The 27,045-nt window shown below is 37.7% G+C and overlaps 1 protein-coding gene across 1 annotated transcript in view; it reads left to right on the top strand.

Moving 5' to 3' along the window:
• Nucleotides 1-27,045, top strand: part of LOC123246219 (protein sidekick-2-like) — a 177,993-nt gene that overhangs the window by 38,523 nt on the left and 112,425 nt on the right. Inside the window, exons 4-7 of the mRNA XM_044675152.1 lie at nt 937-1,053; nt 2,323-2,490; nt 14,003-14,105; nt 24,079-24,255. Coding sequence (XP_044531087.1) covers nt 937-1,053; nt 2,323-2,490; nt 14,003-14,105; nt 24,079-24,255 — 565 coding nt within the window. The remainder of the gene's footprint in view (nt 1-936; nt 1,054-2,322; nt 2,491-14,002; nt 14,106-24,078; nt 24,256-27,045) is intronic.

Below are 27,045 nucleotides of genomic sequence, written 5' to 3' on the forward strand. Positions count from 1 at the left end.
ACACACACACACACACACACACACACACACACACACACACACACACACACACAATCTGTTGGATAGCTTCTCAAAATTAAACTTCTCCAGACCTAGCTAGACTAAGAGTGAAGCAGCTGGGGCAACTAGGTGGCTTAGTGGATAAAGAGCCAGACCTGGAGACAGGAGCCTGGGTTCAAATCTGGCCTCAGCTACCTCCTGCGACCTTCACTTAACCCTATTCCCTAGCCCTTACTACTCTTCTACCTTGGAACCAATACTAAGTATTGATTCTAAAACAGAAGACAAGGGTTCAAAAATAAAAATGTGGATCCACTCAAGTTTCATAGTCCGTTCAGCTCAGAATTGGCCAAAGCTTGTCCTCTGCTGGCATAGCTTTTGAAAGCATTGATCAATGTTACATGACAATGAGGCAGTGGAAGAGGAGATTAATAAAGAACAACCACGATGATGATGATAATAATAAATCCCAATTTACATATGATTAACAATTTCTCACTTGAACGTTGTTGGGATGGGTTTGCAAATTATAATACCATTCTGTGGGGAGGCCTTCTAGATCTTTGCCCTCACTGGGACCTGGGAACAAATAGGAGAGAATGATTGATATCATTCATTTTCCTGGCAGTGAACCTCCACAAGGAGGTTAAACTAAAAGGCACTGGGTGAACTAGAAAAATGTATTTATTTCAAAGTATGGGATATGCCAAAATATCTGAGGATGGTATAGATTTCCTGCTTCCCTGAAAAGGGGCCAGATAATAGTACCTAGTATGATGCAGTGTATGAATAAATGTTTGGTGAGTGAGTGAAATAACAAAATGGGACAGGGGCAAATATGAGGTTGTCTGCTTGGGGTTTAGAGTCACTGCTGTCATTCACCTATGGGAAGCCCAAATGAATCTCACTAAGGAGTCTGTCCATCTCTTTCCCAAGGCATTGCCCCCAACATCACCAGAGGCCCTCTGGACAGCACAGTGATTGATGGCATGTCTGTGGTGCTGGCATGCGAGACATCTGGGGCACCCCGGCCAGCTATCACTTGGCAAAAAGGTAAAAGGGATGATTTTCGGGAGGGGCATATGGGCAATGTGTTATGGTAGGAAGAGTGTGTGACTGAGGCTTGGGAGTCTTGGATTCTAAAATTCTGGCTTTGCAGATATTCTATTTTTGTAATCTGTAATAAATCACTTCCTCTATCTGGAATATACCCTAATGGCACCTGGACCCTGCTACTGCACCCTAAGAACCCCCAAACCTTCCCATTTTTCCTTCACCTGAACTTTCCACATGTTCTCTCCTTCAATTTGAATCTGCACTTTTTAGTCTAGGGACTATCTTGCTTTTGTCTTTATATCTCCAGCACTTAGCACAGTGTTTGGCACCTAGTAAGCATTTAATAAATCCTTTTTTCATTTGTATATAAATCCATTCATGCACATTTATTCAAGAATACTTTATTTTGTATCCAACATATATGAACTTATGCAAATACAAACCCCCAGAGTTGTCCATAGACAGGGGCAGTCATAGATATAACCTTAGGGTAGCTCAGCAGACTTTAGATCTTCCTTGCCAGAGGGCATTAGCTCTCCTCTCTGGGGACATCACCTCTACTTCATTTGTCCCCTCCTTCCAAATGCTCCCATTCTCTGTCTGTCTTTCCCATCATCCAAAGCTTAGGCACTTGTTGAAGGTGACTTTCTCCAGAAGCATCCAGCTTCAAGATGCCCATCATCACCTCATCAAAATTATTTGCTTCCACCTGATTCACAGGTGCCAGCTGCTTCTGAGTTTTCTGTGTTTGTGGCATCTGAGAAGGAGGGTGCTGGGGGCTGAGGGCAGTGATGAAATCTAAAGTCTCAGCACCAGGGCTTGGGAAAGAATGAGAAATATTTATCTATTAAGAGGCAAAAGCTATAGCGTAGACATACCATTGAACAGGAAGTCAGAAACCCTGGATTCTTGTCTTCTACCATGAACTAGCTATATATGACCTCGAGCAAGTCATTTTCTCACATTTCTGGGCTTTGGTTACCTGATCTATAAAAATGAAACTAGATAAAGATAATTTCTAACATCCCTTCCAGCTATGAGACTGTAAATCTGCAATTGACTGAGCTGTTTTCGGGAGAGAAAAGCAAAGTAGAGATAAACTTGGTTTACAAAAGGAATACTAGGTCATCCTGCCCACAGTCCCCTCTCCTACTATGTTTCTCCCCATGTCTTTACCAATCTCGGGGTAATCGGCTTGGGGCTGTGCCAGGTGAAATAGGAATCAGGGATCAGGTAGGCTACATATTCTTCTGTGTCTCGCTACAGGTGAGCGGATTTTGGCCAGCGGCTCCATTCAGTTACCCCGCTTCACACTCCTGGAGTCTGGCAGCCTGCTCATCAGTCCCACCCGAATCTCAGATGCTGGCAGTTACACGTGCTTGGCCACCAACTCACGGGGAGTGGATGAAGCCTCAGCAGATTTGATTGTGTGGGGTAAGTTTGTGTTTTCAGCTAATAAAAATATAAGAATACAGTGTGTGTGTGTGTATGTAGATACACACGCCTTACACATATGTAGGTATACCCCATGTGAATCCATACACACAATGGACATGCACCAATATCCACCTGTAGACCTCTCCCTTCTCCAGTATACATGATCATGTGGGATACCTACAGATACAATTAATATCTCTACCTTTTCTTGATCAATGACACACGTAAAACCCAGTGGAATTGCACATCAGCTATGGGAGGGGGTGCAGGGAGCAGAGGGAAAGAACATGAATCTTGTAACCATGGAAAAATATTCTAAATTAACTAATTAAAGAAATATTTCTAAAGGGGAAAAAATATCTCTACCTTTGTAAATATATTCAGTCCTAGGTGCCATTTTTGTAAAGGAAATTGAAATTTTGAAGTTTATTGTTTTTAAACCCTTACCTTCTATCTTAGGATCAATTCTGTGTATTGGTTCCAAGGCAGAAAAGTGGTAAGGGCTAGGCAATGGGGGTTGAGTGACTTGTCCAGCGTCACACAGCTAGGAAGTATCTACAGTCAAATTTGAACATGGGACCTCCCAGCTCTAAGTTTACCTCTCAGTCCACTAGCTGCCCCCTGGAGTGAGTTTTTAAAAGAAAGTAACTGGGAGAGTGATTGGTCTGAAACCAATGTTATATGATAAATAGTTGAAGGGACTGTCAGTGGTAGTATATACAGCAAAAGAGGCAAGGCATGCAAATCAAATGTGTTAGAATATTGCTTCTCTGGGGTACCTGCTTAGTGAAAGAGGCTGAGTTTGACGCTTAAGTTGTGCAAATCAGTTTGACTTAACACCTAACATTAGCAGAAGTTAGAAGTGAGAAGGGAGCAGCCAAGCAGACCTAAAAATAACACTCCCTTAGAATTGGGAGCTTCCAAAAAAAAACAAAAACAGTGAAGAGGTCAGTTTGTTGTGGCAATTACCTCTTAGGCACACACATAGTTATACTCATATAAGCGAGATAAATTAACCTTGGGGACAGTCGCCCAACTCTCAGTCTTCCCTTCCATTCCTTGTCTGGCCCTCCCCTTCATCTTCAACTGTACTACAAAATGAGAGAAGTATGGACAAAGAAGTGTGGTCTCACAGAGAACTGTCCCTGTGACTTAGCAGGGAGAGGTTATGTGTATCTTTCCGCCTGAGGCGATCAACAGTTATGTGTGATGTAAATACAAGCTGATTTTCCTGCTGGAGAAGAAGGTGAAAGGGCTCGAGGGGCATCTCTTTATGCTTCGAGTTATTGGAGAAGACAAGAGTTCCTACACAGGATGAAAGGAATAATCTAGGGAAGTGACCAGGTAAAAAAAAGATTCTGAGGAGGTTTTGGAGAAGGAAAACTAACGATGGGGAAGGCTGGTATTGGGAAGAGAATGGAACAAAGGAGAAAAAATAGGAAACACTCCACTACCAGAGTAAACATCAGTTTATGCAGCTCAAACATAAAATGACCTTTTAGAGAAGATACAGTCATTGAACTATGAGCAAGTGCAACAATGACTCTTACTCAAAGACTTAGAGAACTAAGAGACACAAGGTTGTTAGTGATGACTTCTCCTGAGAAGATACCTGTATCGGCTCTTATGAAGACATGGATATTTTGTAGGTTAGATGATGGTGCTGAAGGGTCTGCAGGCCATCAAAGCGGGCCAGGTGGGAAGGCAAGGAAGACCTCCTAGAGATAGTGGCAGGCCGGTGGTAAGGGCTGATGGTCCTCCATCTTATCAGGAGGAATGAAGCTGATGACTTCCATCTCATCCAAGCCCTGTGAGCAGTCAGGTAGCTCAATTTAAAGAGGGAAGGAAAGAGGGGAGAGAACCTTCAGTGATATAATGGCCCTGGGCTAGAGGAGAAGGTAAGGGAGAAAGAGAAGAGAGAAAAATGAGGCCACTCTCCTGCCACCCTGCCTCCATGGGTCCCACTCACTACTCAGCTATCCCTGGTGGATCCTAGGGTAGAGATGAGAAATAATTTATGTGAAAATTAAAAAAACACTTGCAATGTGTTGCTAATTACTTTGAGGTAATGCATAGGAGGGCATAAATTTTCATCTTCTAATTGAAGGTCATAACATTTGGAAAAAATGAAACTATTTTTGCATGAGAACTTTTCATTTTTGGTGATTTTTTTTTCATTTTCTTTTGAGGATTCCTAGGAGTTCTGCTTCTTTGGGGAGTTTCTATTGTTCTGTTTCCTAACTTTACTTTCTGTCTTAGTAACAGCTCTAAGGCAGAAAGGCAAAGGTTAGATCTTAAGTGACTTGGCCAGGGTCATGCAGCTAGGAAGTATCTGAGGCCAGAATTAAAGCCAGGTTCTCTTAACTGCAGGCACCTAGCTGCCCCTCTGTGGTTATTTTTTAAAGAGATCTTGAGGGACCATACTTGCTTCCTTTGTCTTCACTGAAGTCCTAGATAGAAGATGTTAAACCAAAGGGAAAGTAAAGGAAAGGAAAGTGAATAGCTATGAAAATAGGGATCAAAGAACAGGGTTTCTTTTTCTGGACTGTAGCTCACAATGGCAACCCTATGAGAATGTGGGGATACAATGCATCTCATGAAGAAGATAAAGAACATGTTTGACAGGAGACCTGCTGAGTTAATCAAGAGAGCTTTACAGCTGAAATTTGAAAGATAGAGAAAGGGGGGAAATGTCCAGATAACCTGTCAATCTGGATAGTAAGGAAACAGCATGTGGTATTGGAAAGAGCTCTAGGTTAGGAGACCAAAGATCAAATCCCAGCTCAGCCACTTAGGTAAGTCACTTAACTAAATAAGTTAACCTAACTCACTAAGCCTCAGTTTCCTCCTTTGTAAAACGAGGGAGATAGACTAGATGACTTCTAAAGTCCCTTCTCATAGCTTTAATTTTATTAGTGATGTCAACAGATGTGACATAGAAAGAATTCTTAAGTGAAATTTGAATAATTCAGCTTAAAAAAAACTTATCTTCCGTCTTGGAATCAATACTATGTATTGGTTCCAAGGCAGAAGAGTGGTAAGGGCTAGGCAATTGGGGGATGAGTGACTTGCCCAGGGTCATAAAGATAGAAAGTATCTAAGGTCATTTTTGAACCCAAGACCCCCCATCTCTGGGCCTGACTCAACTTTTTTTTTCTTAAACTCTAATGTCTGTCTTGGAGTTGATACAAAATATTGGTTCTAAGGAGGAAAAACTGGTAAGAACTAGGCAACTGGGGTCAAGTGACTTGTTCAAGATCACACAGCTAGGAAGTGTATCTGAGGTCAGATTTGAATCCAGAACCTCTTGTGTCCAGGCCTGGCTCTTAATCCACTTAGCCACTGAGCCACCTCAATACCTCAGTTGTTTTTTTTTTTTTTCATAGAAATAGATCCCTAGAGCCTAGCACAAATATTCATATATTAGCAAGTGGTTAGATCTCTTTAATTGGTCAGCTCCTCCCAGAACACTTATTTTAAAGGAAGTGCCCAGGACAACTATCTCCTTCATTCCTCTTTTGACTCTCCTATTGACCTCTGGGCTTCTCAGTACCATATGATCACCCCACCACCCACTTTCAGATTTCATGTTAGAATTATTATAATATAAGCTCTTTGGGAACTTCCTCCTTAAAGGACTGTCTGTCTTTTTGCTTGTATTTGTATCTCCCACATTCAGCATACTGGCTGTCACCTATCCAGTATATAATAAATGCTTATTGAATTAACTAACCTAGTAAATATACAAATAAGACTTAATCCTTCCCTCAGAGAGTCTATAATCTAATTGAAAATAGGGAGGCATTGATAATTATAACCCCATATGCCTATGGATCTATATCCAAAGGATGAGTAGCCAATAGGGATCATGACATTTTAATATAAGAAAGTTCTTTCATAGCCATCCCTAAGGCTGGCTAGAATGTAATTCCTGACCGTAACATAGTAATGTAAGGATCTAAACCTCTTTCAAAAGAAAGAGTCTGACAGAAGGAGTGGGCGAGCAGGACTGCCTGTCAAGAAGGTAATCTACACCTGGAAGGAAATCCACGATCCTGAGGGTGGACATTTGATGGTGAGAATTAGGGTAAGGATAAGAAGAAACTGGCTTGAGATGTAAAATTGACAGGAACCTTAGGAGAAAGTGACCGTGTCAGCTTAGAATTCATGATGGCAAAGGAAGGGAGTGCTGGATATAGTCAAACATGCACCTTCATTTTTAGGAGAAAAGATTTAAAAAATTCAGAGCAAAGATAGATGGGTGGAATCTTTGAAAGGAAATGTGGCTCAGGAAAGAAGAGAAGGGCAAAAAGTGGAAATTCTGACAAGACGATTACAAATGATCCCAATGAGGGGAGGAAAGAGGGATGGAACCTACCCAACTGCACAAGGAGAAGAATAGACTCATAGAATCCCAGGGTTAGAGGGGAACAGGGCAGGCTTGACTGAAAGAACCCAAAACCACCCACAACTTTCCCAACCAGGATGTGAACAGGGAGCCCCTCTAAGGAATCTCTGACGAGTGATCATGTAGACTTTACTTGGTCTGCCTGTGATCAGTGTCTCCTGAGGGAATCCTTGGATTTTGGGCCAGCTCAAAAGTTTTTCCTTTCATCAACCAAAATCTGACTCAAAAGAAAAGCAGAATAAGGCCAATCCAGATGACAAGTAGCTGGATGGCACAGTGGGCCATCAGGGTCAAGAAGTCATGAGTTCACACAAAAGAAAAGCAGCTTCTTGAACACATGGGTTGAGGCAGACATGATTGGGGATTTTGATTCAAAACTACCACACCAATGCAATGATCAACAATTTGGAAATAGGTCTTGATCAATGACACATGTTAAAACCAGTGGAAATGCGCATCGGCCGGGGGTGGGGGGAGGGCAAGAGTTGAAGGGGAAAGTAGGAGCATGAATAATGAAACCATGTTAACTTTTCTAAAAAATGAATATTAATAAATGTTAAAAAAAAAAAAAGACATGAGTTCAAATCCAATCTCAGGCACTTACTAAATTGTGTGACCCTAGACAAGACACTTAGCTTCTCTCTGCCTTATTTTTCTCATCTACAAAATGGAAATAATACCTCTAAGGATTGTTGTGAAGATCAAATGAGATGGTATTTGTAAAGCATTTAGCACAGTGTCTGGAACACAACTGTTCAGTCCAGTGTATCCAACTCTTTGTGATCTCCAGGAACATACGGTTCATAGGGTTTTCTTGGCGAAGATGCTGATGTGGTTCACTGATTCCTTCTCCAGGGAATTAAGGCAAACAGAGGTTAAATAACTTGTCCAAGGTCACACAGCTAGTAAGTATCTGAAGCTATATTTGAACCCAGGTCTTCCTGACTCCTGCTTCAGTGCTCTATCCACTAAGGTGCCTAACTGCTTCCTAAGCAAACAATGGTTAAGTGACTTGCCCAGGGTCACACAAGTAAGTGTCTGAGGCTGTATTTGAACTCAAGAAAACGGGTTTTTCTAATTACAGGTTGTATTCTACCTACTATGCCACCTAGCTGCCTTTTCCTGAATACTACACCTCTCAAATTGACATAATATCCCATTAACCTTCTCCAGTGGACTAAGGCAAACAGAGCTTAAATGACTTGCCTAGGATTGCACAGATATTATGTGTCTAAAGTTGGATTTAAACTCAGATCTTCCTGACCCCAGGCTCAGGGATCTATCCACCGAGCCATTTAGCTGCCCCCACCTGGAACACAGTAAGCACTTAATAAATGCTTGTTCTCTTCTCTCTCTTCTCTTTCAGATAGCTATTAACTATCACATCTCCCCTAAATTTTCACTTCTCCAGGCTAAACAATCCTTCAACCAATCCTCAAAAGGCTTGGTCTGTAGTCCTCTATCCATTTTAGTCTCCCTCCTCTGAATGCCCTCAAATTTGTCAACATCCTGCCCAAAATGAGGTACCCAGAACTGTACACTTGCCTCAAAAGCAGCACAAAACAAGACTCTGACCTTCCTCATTCTGGACAATATGCCCATCTTAATTCAGCCCAAGATCACATTAGCTCAGATTTTTAAAGAACACGTACTGTACAAAAGGTGGAAGGAGGGCCATCTAACCCAGGATGAATACAAAAGAATGGCATGTGCCTGTAAGAATAATATCAGGGAGGTGAAAACCCGGTATAAGATGAGGTTTGCCAAAAATGTTGAGGATTTTTTTTAAGGTTTTTTTGAATTGCTTGGATTAAAAATGAAAACGGAAAAGAAAGGCTCCATGTTGGGGCCAAACAGTATAATGATAACAGCAGAATTCAACTCTTGACTCCTGTGTGACTGCTACATTTTCAAAGGGACAGCAACAAACTCGTGCTCATCTGAATGACAATTCTGGAGTTCAAATTCCAATTCAGGAAATTTCTTAGCTGTGCAAACTCTGGGCAAGGCCACTTAACCTCTTTCAGACTCAATTTCCTTATCTATAAAAATCAGGATGATAATGCTCACCTAATATGTTATGAGGAACAAATGAGATAGCACATATAAATCACTTTATTAAACTTCAAGGTCTATATATTAGCTCTGTATTATGCTATTATATCATGTTATGTTATATTATATTATATTATGTTACATTATATTACATTATGTTATGTTGTCATATTATGTCATATTATGTCATATTGTGTCATATTATGTCATATTATGTCATATTATATTATATTATGTTATGTTATATTATATTACGTTATATTATATTATATTATATTATGTTATGTTATATTATATTACGTTATATTATATTATATTATATTATATTATATTATATTATATTATATTATATTATATTATATTATATTATATTATATTATATTATATTATATTATATTATATTATATTATATTATATTATATTATATTATATTATATTATATTATATTATATTATATTATATTATATTATATTATATTATATTATATTATATTATATTATATTATATTATATTATATTATATTATATTATATTATATTATATTATATTATATTATATTATATTATATTATATTATATTATATTATATTATATTATATTATATTATATTATATTATATTATATTATATTATATTATATTATATTATATTATATTATATTATATTATATTATATTATATTATATTATATTATATTATATTATATTATATTATATTATATTATATTATATTATATTATATTATATTATATTATATTATATTATATTATATTATATTATATTATATTATATTATATTATATTATATTATATTATATTATATTATATTATATTATATTATATTATATTATATTATATTATATTATATTATATTATATTATATTATATTATATTATATTATATTATATTATATTATATTATATTATATTATATTATATTATATTATATTATATTATATTATATTATATTATATTATATTATATTATATTATATTATATTATATTATATTATATTATATTATATTATATTATATTATATTATATTATATTATATTATATTATATTATATTATATTATATTATATTATATTATATTATATTATATTATATTATATTATATTATATTATATTATATTATATTATATTATATTATATTATATTATATTATATTATATTATATTATATTATATTATATTATATTATATTATATTATATTATATTATATTATATTATATTATATTATATTATATTATATTATATTATATTATATTATATTATATTATATTATATTATATTATATTATATTATATTATATTATATTATATTATATTATATTATATTATATTATATTATATTATATTATATTATATTATATTATATTATATTATATTATATTATATTATATTATATTATATTATATTATATTATATTATATTATATTATATTATATTATATTATATTATATTATATTATATTATATTATATTATATTATATTATATTATATTATATTATATTATATTATATTATATTATATTATATTATATTATATTATATTATATTATATTATATTATATTATATTATATTATATTATATTATATTATATTATATTATATTATATTATATTATATTATATTATATTATATTATATTATATTATATTATATTATATTATATTATATTATATTATATTATATTATATTATATTATATTATATTATATTATATTATATTATATTATATTATATTATATTATATTATATTATATTATATTATATTATATTATATTATATTATATTATATTATATTATATTATATTATATTATATTATATTATGTAAAGGGGCAGCTAGGTGACTCAGTGCATAGAGCACTGGGCCTGAAGTCAGGAAGACCTGAGTTTAAATTCAGGCTGAAACATTTACTAATTGTGTGACTTTGGGCAAGTCATTTATCCCTGTTTGCCTCAGTTTCATCACCAGTCCAGGATCTTTGCCAAGAAAACCCCAAAAAGAGGTCATAAAGAATCAGACACAACTGAAATGACTGAACAAGAAGAAGAATGTGGATCCCTTTACATATTTGTGTTCTTTACATCCTGAAATAAGTGCAGATAACATTGACCTACTTATATGTTTTATCCTCAGGTAGAATGCAAGCAGCTTGAGAGCAGAGAATCTTTTTGTTCATTTTTGTCATCTTTGTAACTCTAGCAATTCCTGGCAGGTCTTTTTTTTTTTAACCCTTACCTTTGGCCTTAAAATCAATATTGTGTATTAGTTCCAAGGCAGAAGAATGGTAAGGGCTAGGCAATGGGGGTTAAATGACTTATCCAGGGTCACTGAGCTAGGAATATTTGGGGCCAGATTTGAACCCAGGATCTCCCTTCTCTGGATTTGGCTCTCAATTTACTGAGCCAAAGGGAGACTTCACCTCTAATGATGAGGAAATTAAGGCAATCATTAAAAACTATTTTGCCCAACTACATAGCAATAAATATAGCAATCTAGGAGATATGGGTGAATAGCTACAAAAATATAAATTGCCTAGATTAACAGTAGAAGAAATAGAATACTTAAATAATCCCATATCAGAAAAAGAAATTGAACAAGCCATCAAAGAACTCCCTAAGAAACAATCCCCAGGACCAGATGGATTCACAAGTGAATTCTATCAAACATTTAAAGAACAGCTAATCTCAATACCATACAAATTAGTTGACATAATAAGCAAAGGAGTTCTACCAAATTCCTTTTATGACACTAATATGGTACTGATTCCAAATCCAGGCAGACCAAAAACAGAGAAAGAAAAGTACAAACCAATCTCCTTAATGAATATAGATGCAAAAATCTTAAACAGAATACTAGCAAAAAGACTCCAGCAAGTAATCACGAGGGTTATCCATCATGATCAGGTGGGATTTATACCAGGAATGCAAGGATGGTTCAACATTAGGAAAACCATCCACATAATTGACCATATCAATAATCAAATCAACAGAAATCACATGATTATCTCAATAGATGCCGAGAAAGCCTTTGACAAAATACAACATCCATTCCTATTGAAAACACTAGAAAGTTTAGAAATAGAAGGGCCTTTCCTAAAATTAATAAACAGTATATATCTAAAACCATCAACAAGCATCATCTGCAATGGGGATAAACTAGAATCCTTCCCAATAAGATCAGGCATGAAACAAGGATGCCCATTATCACCTCTGTTATTTAACATGGTACTAGAAACACTAGCAGTAGCAATTAGAGAAGAAAAAGAAATTGAGGGTATTCAAATAGGCAACGAGGAGACAAAGCTATCACTCTTTGCAGATGACATGATGGTCTACTTAAAGAATCCCAGAGAATCAAGTAAAAAAACTAGTGGAAATAATCAAAAACTTTAGCAAAGTTGCAGGATACAAAATAAACCCACATAAATCATTAGCATTTCTATATATGTCCAAGACATCCCAGAAGCAAGAGTTAGAAAGAGAAATTCCATTTAAAATTACACTAGGTCAGTGATGGGCAAACTTTTTAAAGAGGGGGCCAAAAGAAAGGAAATGCGCATCTGTCAGTCTGTTTCTAAGGCAACTCTTTCAAAGTTTCATTATATTGTATCCTACTTATTGAATTCGTCAAATTAGGAATAATGTCTTGCTGCCAGATAGAACATTTCAGGGGGCTGTATTGCATCTGGCCCGTCGGCTATAGTTTGTCCATCACTGCTCTAGTCAAAATCAATCTACTGAGTCACCTAGCTGCTCCCATAGTAGGTCTTTAATAAATATTTGTTATATATAAATGGATTAGAGAAAGGATTCCCAGTTTGGGGTAGAGGCTTGGATTGGATGATCTCTAACATCCCTTCCAACTAGAAAATTTTATTCTCTTGGATTTATATCTACAGTATAGTTATATGATTCACTATCATGGAATATGCAAATGAATATACAAAGCACAACATGGTCTAGTAGAGAAGTACTAGACTAAGAATCAGGAGGCCTCTAATGTGTTGTATGACCCTGTGCAAATCACTTAACCAACTGAAGAATTAGGAACTAAGGAAATAAGCACTTATTAAGTGCCTACTGTGTGCCAGGCACAGTGCTAAGCATTTTACAAATATTATCTCATTTGATCCTTACAATAACTTTAGGAGGTAGGTGCTATTATTAACCCCATTTTATAGTTGGGTAAAATGAGGCAGACAGCAGTGAAGTGACTTGCCAGTATCACTCAGGGCTTTCTGATTCCAGGACCAGTGTTCTATCCCTTATGCCTGTAGCTGTCTTGTTTTCCCTACCTTTAATAGAGGGAATCATTCCTGTCCTTCCCTACCCCAAAAAGAAATTATGGGGACAGGTAGGTAGCACATTGGCTAGAGTGTCAGGACTAAAGTCAGGAGGTTCAAATTTGGCCTCACATACTTCCTAGCCATATGATCCTGGGCTAATCACTTAATCTCAATTGCCTAGCCTTACTGCTCTTCTGCCTTAGAACCAATATACTGTATTGATTCTAAGATGAAAGGTAAGGGTTTAAAAAAGGAAAACAAAAGAATTTGTGACAAGAAATTTGTTGGTTGGCCTAGGTGGGGCTTTGGCTTCATTTTTTAATTTAATTTAATTTTTCAATGAATAGAAGTCAATTTTTTTTCATTCTACTTCCAACTGGAAAAAAAAAAGAAAACTCTTATGACAAATTATGCATATGCAAGCAAAACAAATTCCCACATTGGCTATGACCAAAAACTATGTCTCTATCTACAGCAAAGTATTTGTAAAGATGGTAAGATAAGATGAAAAAAAATAGTTGTAAAATTGCTTTGAAAGTAAAAGGAGTACAATATATAAAAATGGCATACTTAGCCAAAATTTTGTGACTGTCATTATTTTAACCCTTTACCCAGAGGGTGCAGCTCCATAGACTCACAAATTACAGCTATAAATATCTCAGTTAAGTAGCCACCCACTTGGCTCCATCCAACAGTATGTTCTCCTCCTTTGGTCCTCTCTAATCCCTGCTCACTCCTCTTCCTGCCTCTGCCTTTCAGCCCGCACTCGAATCACCATGGCCCCCCAGGACCAGAGCGTCATCAAGGGCACCAAGGCGTTCATGACGTGTGGTGTGACCCATGACCCCAGCGTTTCTGTCAGGTACCTCTGCGGACCCCTGGGAGCGGGTGGGCTAAGACGAGCCTTCAGAGGCAATGGAATGGCTGGGTGTCCTGGAGAATTAAAATAACCATCCTTGATTTCCTTAGTAATGTCTCTATTGCAGTCAAGCCATGCTTAGGGGTCTTTGGGTCTATGTAAGTACAATGTTGAGCTCATAGCAAGCATCTAATAAAGAGAAACTAAGAGACAGCTGGGCGGCTCAGTAGCTAGAGAGGCAAACCTGAAGAGGGGCATCCTGGGTTCCAGTCTAGCCTCAGGTACTTCCTAGCTGTGTGACCGTGGACAAGTTATTTAACCCCAGTTTCTTAGCCCTTACCACTCTTCTGCCTTGGAATTGATAACTTAGTATTGATTCTAAGGCAGAAGATAAGGGTTTAAAATCAAATTAGATAACCATCCTTGATTTCCTTAATTATGTCTCCACTGTGGTCAAGCAACATTCATAAAACTTTGGGTCTAAGTAAGCATAATATTGAGTTCATTTAATAAATAGGAATTGAGTTTATTTAAATTAAATCAGTAAACATTGTATTCCATAGAATGAAAGGGGGAAATAAATAGATTAGGAAAAGAATCACTGGAGAAGTAGAATCAGAGAAGAAAAACCAGCTAGGTGATACAGTATATAGGGAGGGAGGGAGGGAAGAATCTGAAATCAGGAAGACCTGAGTTCAAATCTAGATTCAGATACTTACTAGTGCTGTGACCTTGAACTTAACTTCTCTCTGCCTCAGTTTCCTCATTCATAAAATGCAGATAATATTAGCACCAACCTCCTAGGGTTGCTGGGAGCATCAAATGATTAGATATCTGTAAAGTGCTTTACCAACCTTAAGCACTATATAGGGTCAACTAGGAAGCATAGAGTGTCAGGCCTGGAATCAGGAGGATCTGAATTCAAATTTGACCTCAGATACTTCCTTGCTGTGTGACCCCAGGGGCAAGTCACTTAAACCTTGATTAATTGTTTAGCCCTTGCTGCTCTTCTGTCTTAGAATTAATACTGAAACAGAAGGTAAAGTTGTTGTTTTTTTTTAAAGAACTATATAAATGGCAGGTATTTTAGGAAGGAAACAAGCATACTTTAAGCTTCTACTATGTACCAGACAATGCTAAGAAGGTCTTTTCCAACTCTAAAACCTCTGATTTCTATTTCTTTTTTCTCTTTCTCCTTCCCCTGTGACTTTTTTACTGAGTCTAGAACAAAAAAGGGCCTAAAGCCAAGATCCTCACTTCTCTAACCCAGCATGATATATTTGAAAAAGGGTTAGACTTGGATTTGGAGGACCTGGGTTAAAATCTTGACTCTGATTCTCACAACCTGTGTGACCTTGGACAAATTCCTTAACCTCTCCCAATCCTAGTGATCGAAGGCTCCTTCTGGTTCCTGGATGATAATGATCCATTGGCCCTATGGTTGCTTCCAGCAGGGCACTGCATTGGAGTCAGAAAGACCCGGGTTCAAATCCCATGTCAGATATCTTCTAGCTGGGGGACCCTAGACAAGTCACATTTCCTCTCCAGACCTCAGTTTCCCCATCTGTATATCTGGGGTTTGGACAAATGACGTCTGAGCTCCCTTCCAGTTCAATATCTCTGATCCTGTAAGCTTCTAAAGCTATGATCCTATTACCCATGGTAAACAAGCCAGAAAGATAAAACCTCCCGGGGCCAGGAGCTCAGAATCATGAAGAAATCTCTCCCTCTCTGTGCCTCTCCCTTCTTCTCCATAAAACTCAGTAAAAAATTTAACTCTACTCTTAAAAATTAATACTCCCTAAATTTTACATCTCGGAATATTTTATGAGGCAATATCCATGCCACGGCAGTGGGCAGCAGGGCAGGATGGGCGGCGGGTACCAGTTTGTGAAAGTATCCCCCAACCCACGCTCCATCTTTTCTAGCTAGACTAGAGCAATCCCCAGAGAAAACTGCAACCATAGAGCACCACCTGGTGGTCACCCGGCCCATGACAACACCTGGCCAATGGGGAGAGAGCCTGGGGGAGAGAGGGCATTGCTCTGTTGTCTAAGGCAGGATTTCCCAGATTGCTTTGGCCCAAGAACAATTTTCAGCTTGTAATATATTACCCGAAAGCATAACGGTGAGTAGGGGGTTGGAGAATCTGGCAGGAACGGGATAGGGAAACAAGATGGCATACCAGAAATATCACAGGATCTGGAGTCAGGAAATCTGGGTTTGCCTCCCAGCTCTACCACTTCACCTTAACATGACCTTGGGCAAGTCATTTAACTTTTCTGGGTCTTCATTTCCTCATCGATAAAATGAAGAGTGGGAAAAAGATGATCTCTAGGATTTCTTCCAGTTCCAGTAGTTAATGGGACTTAGAGAATATATGGGAGGTCAGGGACATTTTAAAGTAGAATCAAGAAAATTAATTCTATTTTCATACTGAAAACTAGCCAAATGTAATGAGCGTCTTTGATATATACATAGGATAATAGGATCCTAGATTGAGAGCTGGGAGATCCAAAACCCATGTTAGGCATTCAAAGACCTCCTCAACTTGGCTACTTCTATCTACATTTCTAGACTCTTAATTATATTACAATCTCCTTGTACTCCAGCATCTTCATGCAAATGCTCCATCCCCTGCTTCCATGCCTAAAATTTTCTCCCTCTTTTTTTTAAACCTTTAACTCCCACCTTAAAATACTATATATTGGTTCCAAGGCAGAAAAGTGGTAAGGTCTAGGCAATGGGGGTTAAGTGATTTGCTCAGAGTCACACATCTCCTCTTAATAATTCCCTTATTCTCCCTTAGAATCCCAGAGTTGTTTTCCAATTCCCAGAGTTCCAGCACCTTCCCTTTTAAAGCTACCTTCTGTCTCCAACTTGTTCTCAATTAATATGAAGAATGGACCCCCTAGGGGTAGCTAGGTGGCTCAGTGGATAGACAGTCGTAGAATCAAAAGGTCCTGAGTTCAAATGTGGTCTCAGACTCTTCCTGGGCAAGTTTCTTAACAACTCCCATTGCCTTACTGCTCTTCTGCCTTGGAATGAATACTTAGTAAGACAGAAGTTATGGATTTAAAGGGGGAAAAAAGTCTTTTACAAGCTAACTCTATTTGAGGCTTACGATTCATTATTCCCCTTCATATATCCTAGAATCCAGTTGAATTGGCTTTTGATTGGGCGTTGGTGTCCCTCATATGTGACGTTCAATCTCTGGTCTCCATGCTTTTGCCCAGGCTGGTCACCATGCCTGGTATGTATTCCTTGCCTTTACCACTCTTCTGCCTTAGAACCAATACTTAGTATCTATTCAAAGACAGAAGGTAAGGATTTAAAGAAGAATAAATCTCCTGAAGGGGTCACATTTATTGGAATTCACACTGTTTGAACTTATAATTTTATATGACACAGTCATTGGTTCCAGCCCAACAGAAATAGACAATGCCAATTCAAATACTGTGCCCACTTGAGGGGATTCATTATTCTCACTGACGGTAATCTAGCTATACTCTGTATTTTTCTTCTTTCCAGATTTATGAATGTGTTGTCTGCCCCATTAAAATGTAAGCTCCTTGAAGTCAGGGACTATTTTTGCCTTTTATTTGAACTCAAAGCACTTAGCACAGCATCTAGTATGCAGTAAAGGGCTTACTGATGCTAGGAGTAGGTAAGTGACTTGTTCAAGGTCACATGAATAGTAAGTGGAAGCATCAGAATTTGAACTCAAGTCTTCTCTAAATCCAAATCCAGTATTCTTTCAATATAATTTGACATTTAGTGTTTTAAAGAGGAAGATGTTGCTAGCATCAAAATGTTCTCTCCACATTCTAGTAGTTCTCACATCTAATAGAACAGCAGGATTCTAAAGAACACAGAAGCATTGGACTAAAGAAGAACACAAGACATCTCTGCCCGTAATGCCACCTGAGATGAGTGACAGCAGAAGGCAGCATAGCTTCCTAGAATAATTGTACTGATCCATGTTAGGGAGGAAACAGAGTAAGGAAAAATTGTGAAGGGGGTTAGGGTTATTAAAGTCCAAAGCCACCCACAGCAAATTCCCCAAAAGTCTAAAGAATTCTGGTCTAAAGAATAATTCATTCAGTAAACCATATCATATCAAGTTTATTTTAATGCCATTGTTTAATTTTACTGACAGTTTTTTAAGAGCTGGTAGGGGGAAAGGAACAAGCATTTATTAAGCACCTACTATGTGCCAAGTACTGTACTAAGATTTTTACAGGCATTATCTCATTTGATTCTCACAACAACCCTGGGAGGTAGCTGCTATTATTATCCCATTTTAGAATTGAGGAAATGGAAACAGATAGAAGTCAAATGACTTGCTCAGGATCACACAACTAGGAAGCATCCAAGACTGGATTTGAACTCGGATCCTCATGACTCCAGGTCCAGCTGACTACCTCAGCTAGGGACTTCACCATACCTGTTGCTAGTATAGACATTGGAAATTTTCAATTCAATAAACATTTATTAAGCACCTACTATGTGCCAGGCATTATGTTAAGACCTGGGATTATATAAAGAGGCAAAAGATAAATGAAAAACTTACAATTTAATAGGGGAGATATCATGCAAACAAATGTATACAAAGAAAGCTATATAAAGGAGAAGTTGGAAATAATTTGGATAAGAGAAAGCTTTGGAATTAAGAGGGAGGTAGGAAAACTTCCTGTAGAAGGTAAGATTTTAAATGGGACTTAAAGGAAGCCAGGGACATCAGTATGGGACATGGAAGAGGAAGAATATTCCAGGCAGGAAGGACAACTAGAGAAATTGCTGGGAACCAAGAGACTGGAGTGTCTTGTTCATGTAACAGCCAAGAGGCTGCTATCACTGGATTGATTTGAACCCAGGACCTCCCACCTCCAGGTCTGACTCCACTATGCTTCCTAGCTGCCTAACTCTAATTTCTTTGCCAAGAAAACCCCAAATGGAGTTACAAAGAGTCAGACATGACTAAAAATAACTGAAATGATAATAATTTTTTAATAATAAAAATAATCTACAAGGATTATTTCATTTGATCCTCCAAACAGCCCATGGAGATGGGTACTGATTAACATCTCCACTTTACAGTTGAAAATACTGAGATTGAGAAAGGTTGAGGTGGCCCAGGATCACAGAGGTTACAGTATGACTCTAAAGCCATCCACCCCCTATCTAGTACTCCAATGCTACCTAGCTTACTCATCTAAAAACCCTATAAAATATCTTCCAAATTTTTTTTTCATTTGCTTCTCCCAACATCCTCAGTAGTTCTAGAATTTAAACCCATCTCGGTTGGTTCCTGCATTCATGTGGCCATTGAAAATGTTTAAAATGTAAAGAGATTACTCCAAAGACCACTTGCCAAAATCATATCCTCTCCAATTACAAGGATCCAGAGCTCTTATGGGATGGTTCTAGCTGGTTTTCATTTTTGTAGGCTCACAGGTCATGACTCAAGCATGTCCTAATAATACCTTTTACTGATATCGATTTCCTAATTCATAAAATGTGAATAATATTAGGGAATAGGGACTGAACTATTGATGTCTTTGGTGCAGGGAACTTCCTTTTCTCAATAGAAGTCAGCACTTTCTCTATAATTTATAACCTTAGAGATGCTGAGATCACTGAGAGGCTGACTATCTTGCCCAGGGTCACACAGCCTGTTACATGTCAGAGGCCAGACTTGAACCCCAGTGTGCTTGGCTTTGAGGCTGGCTCTCTAGCCACTGTGCAACACTGCCAGCAATAATAGATACACAGGAAATGCCTTTGAAGATACTGATCTCCATATTAAGACATTACCACAAAAGGTAAATAATTATTGTCCATCATTACCAGACATATAATTTCCCAGATCTCTCTCATTGCATCATCTCTTCATCCCATTGCTGGCCATTCTAAGCACATATTTTTTTTAATTTTTTAATTTTTTTTTAAATTTTAAACCCTTAACTTCTGTGTATTGACTTAAGTGGTAAGGGTAGGCAATGGGGGTCAAGTGACTTGCCCAGGGTCACACAGCTGGGAAGTGTCTGAGGCCAGATTTGAACCTAGGACCTCCTGTCTCTAGGCCTGGCTCTCAATCCACTGAGATACCCAGCTGCCCCCTAAGCACATATTTTTATATGTGGTTTTCTCTGTGTCATGGACTCCCTTTGGCAGTCTGGTGAAAACTATGGATTCCTCTCAGAAAAATGTTTTTAAATACATAAAATACAAAGGAATTACAAAGGATTACAAAGGAAACCAATTGCATTGAAATTGATAACAGTTTTCCCCCACAAGTTCACAGATCTCCTAAAATCTATTCACAGACCAACCCCTCTCCCATTAAGAACTTAAGTTCTTTTTTTGTGTGTGATCCAAATATTTTTATTTAACTAATTAATTTAGAATGTTTTTCCATGGTTACATGATTCATGTTCTTTCCCTCCTCTCCTCCCATATCCCTCCCGTAGCCAACGAGCAATTTCACTGGGTTTTACATGTGTCCTTGATCAAGAACTATTTCCATATTATTAATATTTGCACTAGAGTGAGCACTTAGAGTCTACATCCCAATCATATCCCCATCAAACCATATGTTCAAGCAGTTGGTCTTCTTCTGTGTTTCTACTCCCACAGTTCTTTCTCTGAATGTGAATATCGTTTTCTCATAATTGTCCTGAATCATTGCATTGCTGATAGTAGAGAAGTCCATTACATTTGATTTTACCACAGTGCATCAGTCTCTGTGCATATGGTTCTCCTGGTTCTGCTCCTCTCACTCTGCATCAATTCCCGTGGTTCATTCCAGTTCGCATGGAATTCCTCCAGTTTATTATTCCTTTGAGCACAATAGTATTCCATCACCAACATCACAGACATTGAGACAGCCTGGTGTGGTTGAAAGATCAGAAACCTTGGAAGGCAAGAGCATTGAGTTTCAGGTTCAGTTGTACCACTGGCCACCCAGTGGCCTTAAATCAGTCTCTTCTTCTCTGCCAGCCTTTGGCTTCTTCATTCCTTCATTCATTCTTTATGTAAGTGAGGGGGTTGGATTAGTAAGGTCCTAAGGGTCTTTCTAGGTGCCATCATTCTATGGCTTCATATTTTTATGACAGTTCTATTGCAAAGCATTTCCACAGCCATAGCTAAAGGTAAATATAACATGTACCCCAAGAAATACACTTGTAGCCCACCTAACATGCATTTTCAGGGTCCCTGAATGAGACAAGCTTCAGTATTGCTCCCTATTCTGCTCTCTGGGCACTTAGAAGTTCTCAGGGTCATTTTATGATAAAATTCTACACATCAGGTAGATACATAAGGCTTATAATAAATGTTGAGTTAACTGGTGATATTCATTTTTAAAAACATACAATAACATAATTCTGGAGGCAGCTAGGTGGCACAGTAGAGGGACCAGGAGAACTTGGGTTCAAATCTGGCTTTAGACACTTCCTAGCTGTGTGACTCTGGGCAAGTCACTTAAACCCATTTGCCTAGCCTTTGCTCTTCCTTCTTAGAGTTGTTAATAAGATAGAAAGTAAGAGTTTTAAAAAAAGATTCTGCAAAAGATAAGTTACAAGTTGTCAGACACTGTTGTTAAGTCATTTTTCAGCACTTTCTGACTCTTCTTGACCCCATTTGAAGTTTTCTTAGGAAAGATAGTGAAATGGTTGGCCATTTCCTTCTTTAGCTTATTTTACAGATGAGGTCATTGAAGCAAACAAAGTTAAGTGACTTGCCCAGGGTCACACTGCTGGAAAGTGGCTAAGACCAGATTTGAAATCAGAAAGTCTTCATGATTCCAAGCCCCATTCTCTGCCTACTGCACCACCTAGCAACCTGTCTAGCCAATATATCATTTCTTTATTCTCTTTCTTTGTAGCATCTGGCACATAGTGGAGACTTAATAACTAGTCATTGATGGATGGATTGATTGATTTGTACCAGATACCTCAAAAGTGAAAATTCTAGTTGTTTATGACAGTCCTAACCCCTTTTCCAGATGGTGCCATGAATTGGTCTAATGATTTCACAATTAAAACCAACTCTAAGATTTTCTCTCCTTGTACCCCAGAAACTTTTATCCTGTTCTCTCTGAAACATTTAACTTCTAAAGAATTTGTTTCTGTTCTTCGTTCTGAAAATTCTGCAGTTGCCTTTGGCCAAAACAGTAAGGTTCTGTCCAAGGCTTGAATTAAGATCTAAAGATAGAGTGGTACCTTAATGTGGTAACTCTCTCCAGGGAGATCTACATTTTTTACAGCAGAGAGTTTCTTAGTTCAGGAAGCTGCTCTGATGCTAGAATTTCAGGAACTGTGACCTGCCAACAAGAGAGGAGGTATTTCTGGTAGAAAGAAGGAACTTAGTCTGCATGAACAGGAGGGATTAGATTTAAAGAAGACTATATCATAAAGAATACTGAATTTGGAGTCAGAGGACCTGGATTTTCAATACTAGCTGTATCCTTACATGTGCCCTTAGTTGATTTCACCAATATGATCTCATTTTCTCCTCTGTAAAATGAAGAGATTTGATTAGGTGATCTCTAAGATAATTTCTAGCCCAAAATTATGTGAGGTAGTGCAATAGATAGAGCACAGAGCCTAGAGTCAGGAAGACTCATCTTCCTGAGTTTAAATCTGACTTCAGATATTTACTAATTGTATGACTCTGGGAAAGCCACTTAACCCTGTTTGCCTCAGTTTCCTCACCTGTAAAATGAGCTAGAGAAGGAAATGGCAAACCACTCCAGTATCTTTGCCAAGAAAACCCCAAACAGGGTCATAAAGAGTAGAACACAACTGAAACAAATGAACAGCAACAACAAAACATCTTATGATCCAAATTAAGCCTATGGGAAATTAAGCAACTCAGGTAGGAAGAGCTCAGCCTGCTTTGGAAAAAACTATCCCACCGTGGATCAGATCTCTCAAGATAATCATGATTGGGGCATGGAGGTAGCTCAGTGGATGTAGTCAAGAGAACCTGGGTTCAAATCTGACCTCAGGTACTTGTCCCAGTTGGGCAAGTCTCTTAACTCCAAATGCCTAGTCCTCACTGCCTTTCTGCCTTGGAATTAAGACTTAGTATTAAGACTTAGTAATCAGGGGCAGCCAGGTGGCTCAGTGGATTGAGAGCCAGGCCTAGAGACTGGAGGTCCTAGGTTCAAATCCGGCCTCGGACACTTCCAGCTGTGTGACCTTGGGCAAGTCACTTGACCCCTACCGCCCACCCTTACCACTCCTGGGCCAAGGACGGTCCCTAGCCCGGATGAAAAAAGGAAGGAGGGTTGGGTGTGGGGCTAGCAACCCCACCCTGTAAAAACTACATCTGCTAAAGAAACTGCAACCTAAAGTAGGGGCAGCTGGGCTAGCTCAGTGGATTGAGAGCCAGGCCTAGAGACGAAAGGTCCTAGGTTCAAGTCCAGGCTCAGACACTTCCCAGCTGGGTGACCCTGAGCGACTGTGTGTCCCATTGCCTACTGGTTGTGGCCCTATGCTCCTAGAATGGAGTCCCAGGATAAAAAAAAAATTGATTCTAAGACTGAAGGTAAGGGTTCAAAACAACAACAAAAGAGTCAATGGATCCTGGCCTTAGAAAGATGCTTCCTAGCTGTGTGACCCTGGGCAAGTCACTTAACTCCAAATGCCTAGCCCTTACTGTTTTTCCGCCTTGGAATGGATATTTAGTATTGATTCTAAGACAGAAGGTAAGGATTTAAAAAAAAAAAAACAAAGAATCAATGTATCCTGGTCTCAGATACTTTCTAACTGCGTGACCCTGGGCAGTTCACTTCACTCCAAATGCCTAGCCCTTGCAGTACTTCTGCCTTGGAACCAATATTTGTCCCAATTCTAAAACAGAAGGTATGAGTTTAAAAAAAATAAAAAAGGTGAATGGATCCACCCTCCTCCCCAACAGAACTTCATCCCCATCATTTGACAGATACATTTTTTTTTTTATCTAATAGGTATGTCTGGGAAAAGGATGGAGCAATACTTGGTGTGGACAGCACTCCCCGTATGCGACTAGATAAGAACGGCTCTCTGCACATCTCACAGACTTGGTCAGGTGACATCGGCACCTACACCTGCAGGGTCCTGTCTGCAGGAGGCAATGATTCCCGGAGTGCCTACCTACGAGTCCGGTAAGGATATCCCACCGCGCCCTGGAAGTTAGACTTGTGTCTCAAAAAAGAAAGCTTGGAGCAAGGAGGTCTTTCCAAGCTTTCATTAACCAGTTCCCAGGACTAGTCTGCCTTTCTTCCTCCTACCCCTTCTCAAAAGATACCTAAATCATGTTATCTGCACTCAGAGCATTTGTAGTTGTCATTAGGCATTTGTAAATCCCAGGCAAAATTTGTACATTGTCCCTCCAGTCCCTGCCACTGAAGGCTTAAAGCTTTTACTGTGACTCAATATATATTTGCCTTGGAGAATGGGATTCCTTGGCACTAAAAATATATGTATTTATAAAAAGTAATTGTAACACCTCAACCCACACCAATTGGGGAGTTTTTCTAAGGGATAGCCTAGTGCCCATATGCTGTGTAAGTAGGAGGAAACTTGACTCCTGGTTTCACATCTATTTTACATAATAGCCACTTTCCATTATTGTGCCCTAAGCAGCTACCTGCCTTACTTACCCTTAGTTCTAGTTCTGTCTGTATTTTTTTAACTGTTTTGATTTTAGCAATAGAATAAGCTAAGATGTCCATTTGCCTAGATATACATGCATACCCAAAAATCTTTGGACTATGGCAACTTGCCACTAGTTATTTAAGTATTATGAGACTTTTGCTTGATGAATATGTCTAAATCAAGGAAAAAACTGACCACAAAGGAGCATAGAAGTTAACCTGCGAAGTGCAAAAGAAGCACAAAGGTAAAAGAGACCAAATAAATCCTATGGGGATTGATGACATTCTGCACAACGAGCACGAGAACTTGATCATGTATGAGACTCAAGATTTCGGCTGTTTAACATGTGTTAGATGCAGGACTTCCTTGTACCACATTTTTTTTATCATCATTATCCCGAAAAATGAGGAAAAGGGTCAGACCAGTGAATACCATTTCCCATTTCCTTCAAGATCTAGTCTCTTTTACTATTGTCTTTTTTTGTTTTTTGTTTTTTGTTTTTGTTTTTAACCCTTACCTTCTGTCTTGGAGTCAATACTGTGTATTGGCTCCTAGATGGAAGAGTGGTAAGGGTAGGCAATGGGGGTCAAGTGACTTGCCCAGGGTCACACAGCTGGGAAGTATCTGAGGCCAAATTTGAACCTAGGACCTCCCAACTCTAGGCCTGGCTCTCAATCCACTGAGTTACCCAGCTGCCCCCTGTCTATTCTCTTTCATGATGTGACAACTTACTGTAGTCCTGACTGCTAAGCTGGGTTAGTGAGTAATTGTAATTGCAGGCTAATGGATCACTACAAGAACCTGTTGTGATTTGTGATTTTTTTCTTTTTTTTTCTAGAATTTTTTCACAGTTTTTGATATTCTATATCTCACTCAGAGGTTAATTTTATTTTTATTTTTTAAATTTCTTTGAATTCTTTGATGTTTTTGATAACTGATTCATATGCCTTATGACTTGACCATGTATCCCTTTGTGATTCTCATATGCATCCCTGTATCCTCCTCAGGGGGGAATGTGTTATTGTTGTGAATTTTTATTTTGAATTTGAGCTTAATTTAGAATAAGAGACTACCTCCCAGAATCCAGAAGGTGAACTTTTTGGAGAGGGCAACACAAAGATGCCTGTGGAGACTGCACATAAAGATTTTACACGTGCAATCGATAAAACATTTTTCAATAATAATCCTTTTCTGGAAGGAAACACAAATAAAAAAATAAGAAAAAAGTGAAAAATATTTACTTTGGTCTGGACTCAGACTGGATTCAAATTATTCTTTTTCTTTGGAAGCAGATGGCATTTTTTACCATAAATCCCTTGGTATAGTTTTGGATCATTGTATTTCTGAGAATAGCAAAGTTATTCACAGTTGTTCATTTTATGATATTCCTGTCATTGTGTATAATGTTCTCCTGGTTCTGCTTATTTCACTCTGGTTCAGTTCATGAAAGTTTTTCCAGGTTCTTTTGAACTCCTCCTGCTTGTCGTTTCTTACAGCACAATAGTATTCTATTATAATCATACACTGTAACTTTCTCAACCATTCCCCAATTGATGAGTATCTCCTCACTTTCCAAATCTTTGCCTTCCTTAAATATTTTTGTACATATAGGTCCTTCCCCTTTTTGTTTTTAATTACCTAAGGATATAAACCTAGTAATGGTATTTCTAGGTCAGAGGATACGTACTGCTTTATACTCCTTTTGGCATAGGTCAAATTGTTCTCTAAAATGATTGAATTAGTTCACAATTTCCCCAACAATGCATTCATGTCCCAGCTTTCCCATATCTTCTCTAAGTGTAGTCATTTTCCTTTTCTGTCATCATAGTCAATCTGATAGGTGTGGGGTGGTACCTCAGAGTTGTTTTTAATTTGCATTTCTCTAATTAATAGTTATTTAGAGCATTTTTGCATGACTATAGAGAACTTTACTTTGAGAATTGCCTATTCTTGTCCTTTATCAATTGGGGAATGACTTATATTCTTATGTATTCAACTCATTTCTCTATGTATTTAAGAAATGAGACTTTTATTAGAGAGACTTGTAAAAAAATTGCACCATTATGATTACTGTATATTACTCTCCATCCTATTTCTCCCTGTTTTAGTGTCTGACCTCCACCTACCCTACTTGGATCTACTTTTCTATCAACTCCATCCCCCTTCCCTTTGTCCCCTTTTACTAGGGTAAGATAGATTTCTATTAATTATGTATATTCTTCCCTCATTGAGTCAATTCCAACAAGAGAAAGGCTTATGTGTTCCTTTCTCCACCTCCCCCATCTTCCCCTCCACTG

Source organism: Gracilinanus agilis, chromosome 4 (assembly GCF_016433145.1).
Source record: "Gracilinanus agilis isolate LMUSP501 chromosome 4, AgileGrace, whole genome shotgun sequence".
Taxonomy (NCBI): domain Eukaryota; kingdom Metazoa; phylum Chordata; class Mammalia; order Didelphimorphia; family Didelphidae; genus Gracilinanus; species Gracilinanus agilis.